The following is a 13,231-nucleotide window of genomic DNA, read 5'->3' as shown; positions in this document are numbered from 1 at the left end:
GATCTGAGTCTCAGCAGCCTTGCATAAGGTTTCTGAAATGTGGCTTGTGAGTTTGAAGTGCCAACCTTGTAGTTAGCAATCCAGTGCTTATCCTACAGCAGGACTCCATAATATGAGTAAGTAATGGCAATATGAAATCCAACTTTATGTTTTCATTTATTTGTTAAGCAAATATGCACTGAATGTTTCAAACATACTAGATGCTGTAGGATAAGCACTGGATTGGTAGCCACAAGGTTGGCAGTTCAAATGTACCAACTGCTCTTGGAAACCCTACATAGGGTTGTTATGAGTTGGAACCAACATGATATCACACAACAACAGACACTGTTAACAAGAAGCCACACATGCACTAGCTAGCTACTTCTGTGACTTCCTGGATGTTTATCAAGTCGATGCCTACCATTATTGAATATAGACCATACAAATACAGGCAGACAAGAGGATTATTTTAAAGGAAAGTAGCGGTTAGTAGACAGGATGGAGTTGTCACTATGGGAATAAATAGGAGCTAAAGAAATTGTGGAGTCTTGGTGTGGAGCTGTGGACTAATGCGCTGGACTGCCAAGTCGTTTGAACTGCAAGGTTGGCAGTTCAAGCTCTGCAGCTGCTACCTGGAAACCCTATACAGGGTCGCTATGGGTCAGAACTGACTCGATAGCACTTAACAACAACAGGAGAAATTATATCACATGAGAACAACAACAACAACAACAAAAACAAATCAAGTATAATGTATATGATGAGGTGAAAGATCAAGGAACGCAAATAATGGGCTGGCAATCCTAACAAATGGAGAATAATATCCAAAAGTGGGAGGATCAAAGGAAATAAATGTAGAGAAGTCCCTATCTCATAATGAAGCCACATGGAATCTGTCAAAGAAAGGAGGTTACCCCAACAGTTAGGACCATAATTTGGAACTTCTCCAAATTGTTACCCTTTCCCAAAGCATTTATTTTGGGGAATAGCATTAATGTTAATGTCTACTGATCTCCCTTGGAAGATTCTTCTTAACCTCAACTGGAAATTGCCTAATGCGTATCTCTTTAGTTATGTAAGGAGTCTCCCAAAGCAATTTACCACAATGCATATAATTTATTTTATCAATTATAGTGTACACCTTGTAGACTGACACCAGGTATTGGTCCTAATAGCCTTTCCCTAATCCTAGCTCTTGTCATTAACACGCCTAATGTTTATTTTGGGGGTCACTGACCTCTAAGATATCAATGCTATTTCTGACAGCTCTGGTAGTATAGTAGTTACAAGTTGGGCTGCTAACCTCAAGGTCAGCAGTTTGAAGCTACCAACCATTCTGTGGGAGACTGACGAGGCTTTCTGCTCCTGTGAAGATCTGCAGCCCTGGACACCTTATACAGGATCGCTATGAGTCAGAATCGACTCCACAGCACACCACCATCATAATATAGCTGAGGATATCTGGTGATGTAGTGGGTTAGGCACTGGACTGCTAATGGCAAGGTCGGTGATTCAAACCTGCCAACTGCTTACACCTCCAGAGAAAGATGAAGCTTTCTGCTTTCATAAAGATTCACAGTCTTACAAACCCTATGGACTAGCACTGTTCTTTCTTATAGGGCCACTAGGAGTCAAAATGGGCATAATGCTAGTGGGTTTATACTATATATTATATTTTATACAATATATATATATATATATATATATATATATATATATATACCAACCATTTCTGTTGATGTTGGAGAGAGTGGATTTTAATTTAAATATAGTTCTGGTGTAGCACTGTGGGTTAATGTGCCGGACTGAAAAGTTGAACTACAAGATCAGCAGTTCAAATTCACCAGCTGTTCCTTGAAAACCCTAGACAGTATCACTATGGGTCGGAATCAACTTGACAGCATTTAATAACAACAATAGCATACTTACTGCACCATTACGTCGCTCCACTCGTTTGTACTGAGCTCTCCCTGCTTGAGATTTATTGCTTTATTTTGTCCTGATTAGAAACTTTCATTTATTCCTGCAATATTTACTTGACTCTTTTTGTTGTTGTTGTTATTGTTGTTAGGTACCATTGATCGAGTTGCTATTAACTCATAGCAACCTTCCCTATGCACAACAGAAAAACCTGTACCAACCTCACAACTGTTGCTACATGTGAGCCCATCACTGCTGCCACTGTGTCTATCCAACTCAGTGGGAGTCTTCCTCTTTTTCTCTGATCCTCCATTTTCTGAGCATGGTATTCTACCCAGGGACTGGTCCTTCCTGATAATAAGCACAAAGTATGAGAGACTAAGCCGGGCCATCCTGGCTTCTAAGGCTGTACTTCTTCCAACATAGATTGGTTGTAATAGTCCAAGGTACTTTCAATTTTCTCCAACACCATAACTAAAATGCATCAATTCTTCTAAAGTCTTCCTTATTCATGGTCCAAATTTCACATGCATATGAGATGATCAAAAATACCATGACTTGGGTTGTTGTTAAGTGCCGTCGAGTCGGTTCCGACCCATAGCGACCCTGAACAGGGTTTCCAAGGCTGTAAATCTTTACAGGAGCAGAACGCCTCATCTTTCTCCCATGGAACAGCTGGTAGTTTTGAACTGCTGACCTTGCGGTTTGCAGCCCGATTCATAACCACTACGCTACCAGAGCTCCTTATGACTTGGTAGGCATACCTTAATCTTTAAACTGACACCTTTGCTCTTGCATTGATTCTTTGGTTGTGCCATTATAAATAGCAAACTGAGGTATTCTAAAATGTAGAATGAAAATCTTGACTGGCAGGGTACTAATTGTTAACAAATCCTGTCAGAATGCAAAAAGATGAAATCTTAGTCTGGAAATTTGCATCAAGAAAATGGATTTTTTTAATTGCAAGCAAAGCTACATGTTAAGTTGTACCCTGAGTGATTAATATGGCCATTTTGCACACCCGGTACAACCCCAAAATCCACTGCCTTCTAGTTGACTCTGAAGTACAGCAACCCTACAAGACTGAGTGGAACGGTTCCCTGGGGTTTCTGAGGTAGTCAATCTTTATAGACGTTGACTGTCTTTACCTTTCTTCCCCAGAGTGTCTGTTAGGTTAGAATCACCAGTCCTTCCCTTAGCAGCACAACACTTAGCCACAGCACCACCATTTTGCAAATAATAATCACAAATAGAAAACCATTTTTGGCAAAGGTCTGATGTAGTTAATAATAATTAATCAGAGAAAGTAAATATAAATGTTAATGTTGTTGTTGAGTGCCATTGAGTCAGTTCTAACTCATAGTAACCCTGTAAACCTTTTCCAAGGAGTAACTGCTGGGTTTGAAGTGTCAACCTTGTGATTTGTAGTCTAATGCTTATCTTACAATGTGAAATAGAACTTGGGTAAAAAATTCTGAATCTCCCAATCAGTATCAAAAAGAATAAATTAATCATAATGTGTTACTGTTGTTGATGCTAAATGCTGTCGAGTTGGTTCTGACTCATAGCAACCCTGTATACGGTTTCCAAGGGGCAGCTGGTTGGTTTGAATTGCTGACCTTGCGATTTGCAGTCCAGTGCTGAACCTATAGCATCATACCAAGTGTCCAATCATAACATAGAAAATTATAAAATCCATAAATCTAACTTAGATCTCATCTTCATATAATTAAAGCAGACTCTTCAGCCAAGTCATCCAGTGTTGACAATATTTAAATAAATAAATAATGTACCAAACAATTAGTACTGACAAAGAATCTTCCAAAATAACTCAGGATGCTGTCTTAAGAGTTCTAAGAATTGGTAGCGTTCCAAAGCACATCATTTCAAAGTATGATTTCCAAGATCATTAAAGACATTAAAATTTCTTTCTGTGATATGCTTTATATTTTCCTTCAATACTTAAAAAAACCTCCATAGCCTTTATGCTAAATTATCAGCTCAGTTCTTCCTAGGCTTTATTTATATTAAAAAAATTAATATTTGGTTCTATAAATGAGTTAAGAAGTTTTTCAGGTAAAGAACCAGCCTTCTACAACTTTACATTTCAAACTAAGCAATATTTGTTTCTTTTGTCTTTCCTTATTAATTTAATATAGCATTCATCTCCAAGGACTTGGGAGAAACACATTTCAGTGCTTACAGTTCTACTGTGCAGAATGAAACCTAACAAAACTAAACAATGACAACAACAAACCAATTCAGATACAATGAGAATAAATTAAACCTGTTAATAAGATTGTCTTTGTTGTCGTTAAGTACCTTTGAGTTGATCCCAACTCATAGAAATCCTTTATAAGATTTCCGAGGAGTGGCTGGTGACTTTGAACCACTGATCTTAAAATTCAAACCAATTTTGTGACCCAGTGCTTTATTCTGCAGCACCACATCAGGGCTCTGTTAACAAGATTAAGGAAGTCCAAATTCATTGTTTTTCATCTGCTCATAATTTTTAAAAAGAGGGGGACAACAGAGCAGGGAATAGACACAGGATAGTTTGGGTGCTGGGCAGGGGGGCAATATATAAGAAGGGACAGGGAAATAGAAAAACAGAGCAGATGGGAGAACAATTAGGCAGCTCTGAATGGGTTACGTGGGCCAGAGGTAAATAATAATGTATGCACAACCTTGGAACAACAGGGCTCTGGGATACAAGGATTGAGACATGGTTGGAACAGGGAAAAGGGGGGAAATAATGTTAAGATGCTTGGCTGTTTTTTGAATCTTGGTTTTCCTTGCATTATATTATAAAATAGACACTGGAGAGTCTAGAATAACAGAAGATACTTCTTGAAAGAAAGACCTACAGGAAAAATACAAAACAATATAGGCAGACCGACTGTTACTACAAGAATAAGCTAGTTACTTGTCCAGGAGACATCAAGGCAAGTGGTCAGGTTCCCTCAGAGCAATCTCCCTACCAAGACTAAGACTCAATGGGAATACACGCTCTGATTGATGACCACATTCGTCACCGATAAGGGGAAGTGAGGGAAAAACAGCAATGAAGCGGCAAGCTAAGCCATGCAATGTTCAATAGACTCCTGTGAACCTGGGTGGAGACCTGGTTGGCCAGCAGTGTAGCAAGACCTGGGGACTCTTGGGCCCAGAGTCAGTGATATAGCCACAGTGGACTAGAGTAGAGAGTGAAGTGTCCAGCTGATAAGAAGAGAGGGCATATGCACAAGAACACCCACACTTGCAGATAATACCCACTTGACCTGGTTTCAATGGCTGGATTATCAGAGCTCAACTATAAGAAGAAAGAAGAGGAACAAAAGAGTAAGCTGATACAATTTGATGAACCTGACCTACACCTATGGATGCAGTGGCTCAAAAGAGGGAACAAATTCTTAAAGCAAGGATCATTCCCACCCACTCCATACACAGAGTAGACAGGGATGGGCAACTTGGACATTGGCTGTCCAAAATGGGGGATGGGGGGCTGCCTACAAAGGCAAGGAGTGACTGACTGGCTTACAAGCTTTCAAGAGGGAACCTAGATCCAGTGGGGGTGGAGGAAGGTAGACTCTCCACTGAGTACTATCTAATCTGTCTGGGTGGGGCTGATGAAAGGAAATGGGCATAGGTCTCTTGTGATAGGACAGTGAATAATTGTTATCAGGTCTGATTGTGAGGGTTGAAATGTAAAGGTAGACATTTTGTAGCAAGGAGGGGAGTGATTAACTTTTCAGTCTAGGAGCGGAGGTCCCTGGGACCATGAGAAGAGCTGAGAGCGGGACCCTACCCAGAGAAGCAATGATGCCTAAGATGGAGGCAGAGATGATGACAGGGAGAGATGGAGCAGTTGGGGACTTTAGACACAGAGAGGGAGAGGGGCTGTGTGCTGTTGACCAGGCTTGCAGTGTATACCCTTTGTTAGGCTGATGATGCACGGAGGGGATTGTAACCATGGCAATGAAACGATATACGAAAGGATGAATGTAAAGCTAATATTCTCCCATGTAAACTATCACATAATTAACAATCAAACATTTAAAAAAATAGAGTAGCTAGAAGAATTGGTCGATGTTCAATCATTTCAGAAAGTCGCATATGATCAAGAGCTAAAAGTGTTGAAGAAGGAAGACATCCAAGGTACACTGAAGGCGTTGGAGAAAAACAAAGCTCCAGAAATTAACAGAATACAATCAGAAATGTTTCAAGAAACTGGGCAACTATAGTAGGGGACAAGTATGCTCATGACAGAATGGTCATTCATTCAAAATTAAAAGTCCAAAATTTTTCTAAGAACAAAATTAAGAAGGGATGGGAAGGTGGGCTGAATGCACATAGGATCCACAGGGAGGAAGTGGGATAACTGCTGTTGCATGCAGGGGATTGTAATCACTGAAACGAAACCAAGTGTGTGATTTGTTGAGTGTAAAGCCGATGATGTCTGTAAATCTTCATTCAATTACAATGAAAAGTTAAAATAAAAAAAATTAAAAAGAAACTGATACAGCACAGGAAGAACTAGTCTATGCCAAAAATTCTGGAGGACATCTGTCTGGCTAGCAGGCTCAAAGAGATCTATAGTTGTGTCCATTCCAAAGAAAGATAACCCAACAGATTACAGAAATGATCAAACAGCACTGTCAATATCATATGCAAATATAATTTTGTTTAAGGTAGCGAAGCATTGGAGCTGATTTGACAGCACTTAAAAATAACAATATAGTCACCATCTTCTTAATAAAATTTATTTTTCTATTCCTCAGAAAAAGAAAACAAAAAAAAATAGGGGTGGAGGAGATGTGTTGATGGAGGAAGAGACTGTAGTGAAGCTGCTACAAACCAAGGAAAACCCAACAGTTCAGGACCACAGGAAGTAGGAAAAGATCAGGTAGGACTCTTCTCCAGAGCTTTCAAAGGGAGCAAGAGAGACCCTGCCACAACACTGATTTCTGGCTTTTAACCTCCAGCACTGTGAGGGAATGAAGGTCTATTGTTTTCAGTACCAAGTTAGTGGTAATATTATAGCATCTCTAAGCGTAGTGGTTACGAATCGGGCTGTGAACCTTAAGGTCAGCGGTTCAAAACTACCAGCCGCTCCGCGGGAGAAAGATGAGGCTTTCTACTCCCGTAAGGATTTACACCCTCGGAAACCTTGTACAGGGTCGCTATGGGTCGGAACCGACTCGACGGCACTTAACAACAACAACAAGAATCAGGCTGCGAACCAAAAGGTCAGCGGTTCGAAACTACCAGCTGTTCCGCAGAAGAAAGATGAGGCTTTCTGCTCTTGTAAAGATTTACAGCCTCGGGAACGGGTCGGAACCAACTAGACGGCACTTAACAACAACAACAAAGGTAGCATAGTTCAGAGAAAGATGAACTATGAGGATAATGATCTTGAGTTCAAATCCAGTTTTTTGTTTGTTTGGGGGCTGGTACTGTTTCTTATTGCTAAGCATCAATTCCTTTGTCAAATGTTGAGGGCTATGTGAGATACTTCATATTAAAGGCCAGGCATATCATGCTATCGAGTCAGCTCCGACTCACAGTGACCTTGTGGGGCAGAGAGTAGAACGACTCCTTAGGGATTCTGAGACTATAAACTTTTACTGGAGTATACAGCCTTATCTTTCTCCCATGGAGTAGCTGGTAGGTGTGAATAGAACACCCAGCAGTAAGCAGCCCAAATTTAACCCACTGCACCACCAGGGCTCCTGGAAATAATAAGGGAATTGGATTCTTTTTCTTCATTAAAAAGAAGAAAGAAAATATCATCTATTACTTACTGTTGGTGGTGGCTCTGTGCTGTGGAGTTGGTTCTGACTTAAAGTGACCCTGTATAGGGTTTCCGAGGCTGTAAATCTTTACGGGAGCAGAAAGCCTTATCTTTCTCCCACGGAACTGCTGGTGGTTTCGAACTGCTGACCTTGAAGTTAGCAGCCCGAGTTTTAACCACTAAGCTACAAGAGCTCCTTTTAGATTCCTACATTTCCTTTAAAATATACTACATCATTTCTTAAAAACTCCAAAGACAAATTAACCACGAAAAATCAATTTAATTCCAAAATAATTTATATATATGTGAGGATAATTGCCATGGGTGTAAATTGTAACTAAAAATTAAAAGTAAATATAAAACTTGCAGTACCTTTTACATGTAAAATTTTTCTTTATATAAGCAAATATTGTGGAGTTTTCATTACTAGACATACAAAATCTTCTACAGGGTGTTATGAGTTAGAACTGACTCAAGGATACTTAACAAAAGCAAACATCCATACCGAAAAATGATAATCTCATCTAAGCTATAGTTCCTCATAATTGCATATCTATACAGCAAACAATCATAATGTGAAGCAAATTGAAATAACAATTTGAAAAAAGATAATATCATTCTAGTTAGAAATGACTTGCCATTGATTGAGATATGTAATTTTCACAGAAAGGCACGAAGACTACAACTTGGTGTGCCATCTAGAGAACTTGTTTTATGAACTATGTGGCCTCAACATTAGTCTATAGTGATCTGGTGCTCCAGACAGATTACTAAGGCAGGTACACATATTTTTTTCTCAATCAAATGATTATAAGTAGTGAATTGTTACCATTAAATATATAACCTTTTATAAGTCGTCATAGTTACCTAGTGCTGCTATAACAGAAATACCACAAATGATGGCTTTCACAATCATATTTATTTTCTCACAGCTTAAGTGGCTAGAGTTCCACATTCAAGGCCCCAGGTCTTGGGGAAGATACCTTTTTCTCTCTGTGGACTGTGGAGAAGGGCCCTTGTCTCTTGAAGTTTCTGCTCCAGGGAGATCTTTATGCAGTGGGGCATCTCATTAACCCCATTTCTGCTTCTCTTGTTTGATAGCTGAATCTCTTTTATATTTCAAATGAGTGTGATTTCAGATATACTCTACATTAATCTTGTACATTAACATAACAAAGACAATCTATTGCCAAATGGAATTATATGCACAAGCAAGGAGTTTAGAATTTCCAACACCTTTTAGGAAGACACAATTCAGCCCATAACAAGGTCAGCACCAATTTCAACAGTAAATAGACTGAAATGATTAACTTACTAATACTAGCAGCAGAACAATCTCAGGGTTATCACAAGCACAGGCAATGTGCATTGGGGTCCACAAATCTTCATCCTGCTGGTTCACGTTGACCCCTCTGTCAATCAGGACCTCGGTAATAAAGGCATTATCATACCGAGCACACTGAAAAAAAAGAAAGAGAGAGAAACAAATGAAAATAGAAATTTTAACAAACCAAAATATGCAGCCTGCCAAATTGCCAGAAATTAACAATTTCAGATGAAAAATTTGGAAGCTAAGTGGTAGAACTATGTCTGGCATAAAAGGTATTCACGTTTTCAAGTAACTGTCTAGGAAAGGAGTATTTTTTTCAGGATAGTGGGTCCATGAAGAATGGAAAGAAAGAAGAAATCAGGCATAGATTAAAAAAGAGAAACAAGTAACCCACACCTTTATCTGTGCACAGGGGTATTAAACCATTTTAGACTGTTTATCAGAATTATCTTTCTAAAATGCAGAGTTTAACATATTATTTTTCCACACTCAAAGAACATGGTTTATTACTGTAAAGGCAATAAATTCTACCATTTTATTGCACCCAAGAAAAACCATTCACAGCCTTCCCCTTCATCTTGAATCATTCTCATACGCAGCCTTCATTGTTCAATTCTCACTCACTGGACGGCAAACCTAATCCGCCAGGCAAGAGCCGGGAGGCACAGCACTCTGCCAACAAAGCTACCTGAAGGCACTCACTTTTCTGTCTCTGCGGGACTAAGAAGCCCACTGCTCTGTCTCCTGCTACATCCTGCTTCATTGCCTCTGCTTAGTCCGGTTCTATGCCATGACTTCGCTTGTCTTTTGTCATCTCTGGTGTCATGACACTCTGTATTCCGGATTGAGAATGTTCAACACAAGGCTCTTGGGTCCAAAGGGTGGGTTCGACTCCAGGCTTTTCTTTATTGATTGTAGTGGGATCACTGTTTCTGTCTCTGCGCGGCCTCATTATAAGTGTAGTACGATGGCAAACCTGATCAATCCCCACATTAGGATTCCACACACTTTATTTACAAGGCACTGTGGGATAATGCCCTGGACCACAAGGTCAGTTTAAACTGCAAGGTAGGTGGTTCAAATTCTCCAGTTGCTCCATGGAAACCCTATGCAAGGTCGCTAAGAGTCGGTACAGACTTGACAGCACTTATTGACAATGACCGCCAACCATAAGGTCAGCAGTTCAAACCCACCAGCTGTTCCTCGGAAACTATATATAGGATCGTTAAGAGTCAAAACTGACTCATAGTACTTAACAACAACAACCTTTATAAGGAGTTTTGGTAGCATAGTGAGTTCCAAGTTAAGCTGTTAACCACAAGGTTAGCAGTTCATATGTACCAGTTGCCCCTCGGGAGAAAGAAGAGGACATCCGCTTGTAAAGATTTAGTGTCTCGGAAACCCTGTACAGGATCTGTATGAGTCATAGTTTACTCCCAGAACATAACCAGCAACACCAGCACCTTCAAAGGAGTTCCAGGTATCATAGTTACACTGGATAGCAAACTGGCCAATCTCCTGATTGGATCAAAAACACCTTACACAATTTGCCCTATTCATTCATTTGTTGGGAATTACAAAGACTATAATTTCTTGCCCTCACGCCAGTTCGGAATCACAGCAACTTTACACATACTCTCACAATTACTGTTATGTGTGGGCCCATGGTTGCTGCCATTGTCACACCATCACATTGGGGATCTTCCTCTTCTCTGGTTACCCCTCCCTTTTCTAGCGATCTGTGTTTTCCTGTGCACAATTCTGGTAGATTGTGTCTTTTGATGACACACAGATCCCTGGAATAGGTATTGATCTATTAACAAAATGTATTCAATAACCAATGACTTCAACAAATGAAGCATCAGTCCCACAATTTCACTACCAAAAACTGAGGAAGAATTGATTATTTATAATCTCTTCCAGAAAATAGAATCAGGGAGTCTACTCCCTAAATCATACTGTGACGTCAGTATTATAACAATACCCAAAACAAACAAAGATAACAAGACAGAACCCTAACATGTCAATATCTCTCATGAACACTGATAAAATTTCTCAACAAAATATGAGCAAATCAGCTTCAACAATGTGAAAAATAGATTTGCACCATGACCAAGTGGGGTTTATTCCACAAATACAAACCTGGTTCTCCTTTAGTCTTTAAATGTCATGAATTACCATAATTGATTTACCATATGAAAATTTGCCAAATTTTCATATGGTAAATCAGTTATGGTGATTCATGAAATTCAACACTAAAGGAGAAAAATCATATATTCATATCAACAAATAATGAGAAAGTATTTGACTAAGCTCAGAACCTATCCACAATAAAAACTTTCAACACACTGTGAATAGAGGGGAACTTCCTCAAACTGATGAAGAATACCTAAAATAAAACAAAAAGCAACAGCAGACAGCAGCCTATTTAATAATCAGAACCTTGATGCTTTTCCCCTCAAAATAGAGAACAAGGCAAGGGTACCCTCTCTCACCATTCCAATTCAACTATATATATAGGAATCCTAGCTAGTGGAAAAAGACAAGAAAGGGAAATTAAAGTGTATAGATTGAAAAGGAAAACAAAAAACTGACTTTGTTTGCAGATGATATGATTGTCTATGTAGAAAATTTCAAAGAACTGACCCAAAACATCCTCCTGGAAGTAATAAGCAATTATAGCAGGGTTGTAGGTTATAAGGTTAAAATATAAAAAGTCACTTGCTTTTCTTTATACCAGTAACAAACAACTCAAATTTGAAGCTAAAAACATAGCATCATTTATATGAGCCTCAAAAAATGACAAGAGATACTGAGGTATGTCATTGTTAAATATCACTCAGGCAGTTCTGACTCATAGTGACCCTGTATAGGGTTTCAGAGGAACTGCTAGTGGGTTTGAATAGCAACCCTTTGATTTGCAATCCAGGCTTATCTTATAGTGCCACATTAGACCCCATGCTATGGTTATTAAGCGCTGTGGAGTTGGTTCCAACCCATGGCAACCCTGTATAGTGTATCTGAGGAGTGGCTGGTAGGTTTGAATCACTAACCTTGCAGTTCAAACAGATCTTGAGGTCTAGAGCATTATCCTGCAGCGCCACACCAGGACTCCATACTTAGTTATAACTCTAGCAAAATTTCTGTAAGTTCTATATGGGAAGTACTTTGATGAAAGAAATCAAAGATAAAAATAAATATATGGACATCCATTTTTGTGGTTCAGAAGACTCAGTAGTATTAACATGTCATGGCTTCCCAACTTAATCTACAGATTTAACAAAATTCCCAGCAAACTGTTTTGTGAATATTGCCTGCTGGTGTGGCACTGTGGGTTAATGCGCCAGAATGCCAAGCTGTGTGATCTGCAAGGCTGGCAGTTCAAGCTCACCAGCTGCTCCTTGGAAACCCTATACAGGGTTACTATGGGTCAGAACCAACTTGACAGCACTTCACAACAACAACAAAGTTTATACAAGGAGCAGTTCTACTCTAGGGTCACCATGAGTTTGAAGTGACTCAACAGCAATTAGCAATAATGTCATTTTGATATCACGATGTTACAGTTCAGCAGATACTCACTTCTCACAGACATACAATGACTTACATGGAAACAGGCTATATTCCTACCTGACCAATATTTACTTTGTGTGACTTCCATAACATGTGGTCAGATATGATGTGTCTTTGGAAACTAGGTATAAGACTTTGCTTGTTTTTGTTTATCCCTCTGAGAGCTTCCATATCCTCGGGGTGGGAGTAGGGATGTGAGTCAGATTACCCTATTACTTCAAATGACCCTCTTGGAATCAGAGTTAAGTAAAATAAATCTGAACTAAACCTGAAACTACAAGCAGTTGTTTCAACTGGCCAATAAATCTTCAGATCATACTTCAAACTGTGTTTCCATGAGTTCAACTCAGATCAGCTGAGACTCAGTTAACCAACAATCCAGTAATCATGAGGACAGTGTTAAGTCACCATGATGTGGATATTCAACAGTATTGTGTCATTTCATATTTTTAAATAAATATAATTTTCAGTGTGGTACATACCATATGTAAAAAATTATTTGCAGGGGAAATTCATCACATATGCAATTCAGTGACATTATATGTTTAGCACATCAGTCCACTATAATCATCTACAAGAGGGCTTCAAAAGTGATGCCAGACTAAGTGGGCCAGAGGTAAAGAATGATATAT

General features: G+C 39.3%; 1 protein-coding gene across 1 annotated transcript in view; it reads right to left on the bottom strand.

Annotated features, from left to right (window-relative positions):
- Positions 1 to 13,231, bottom strand: part of MYO16 (myosin XVI) — a 912,243-nt gene that overhangs the window by 756,053 nt on the left and 142,959 nt on the right. Inside the window, exon 3 of the mRNA XM_006851537.1 lies at positions 9,012 to 9,155. Within this exon, the coding sequence (XP_006851600.1) occupies positions 9,012 to 9,155 (144 nt within the window). The remainder of the gene's footprint in view (positions 1 to 9,011; positions 9,156 to 13,231) is intronic.

This window comes from Chrysochloris asiatica, unplaced genomic scaffold (assembly GCF_000296735.1).
Source record: "Chrysochloris asiatica unplaced genomic scaffold, ChrAsi1.0 scaffold00029, whole genome shotgun sequence".
NCBI lineage: Eukaryota > Metazoa > Chordata > Mammalia > Afrosoricida > Chrysochloridae > Chrysochloris > Chrysochloris asiatica.
This window is presented reverse-complemented; position numbering and strand designations above follow the sequence as displayed.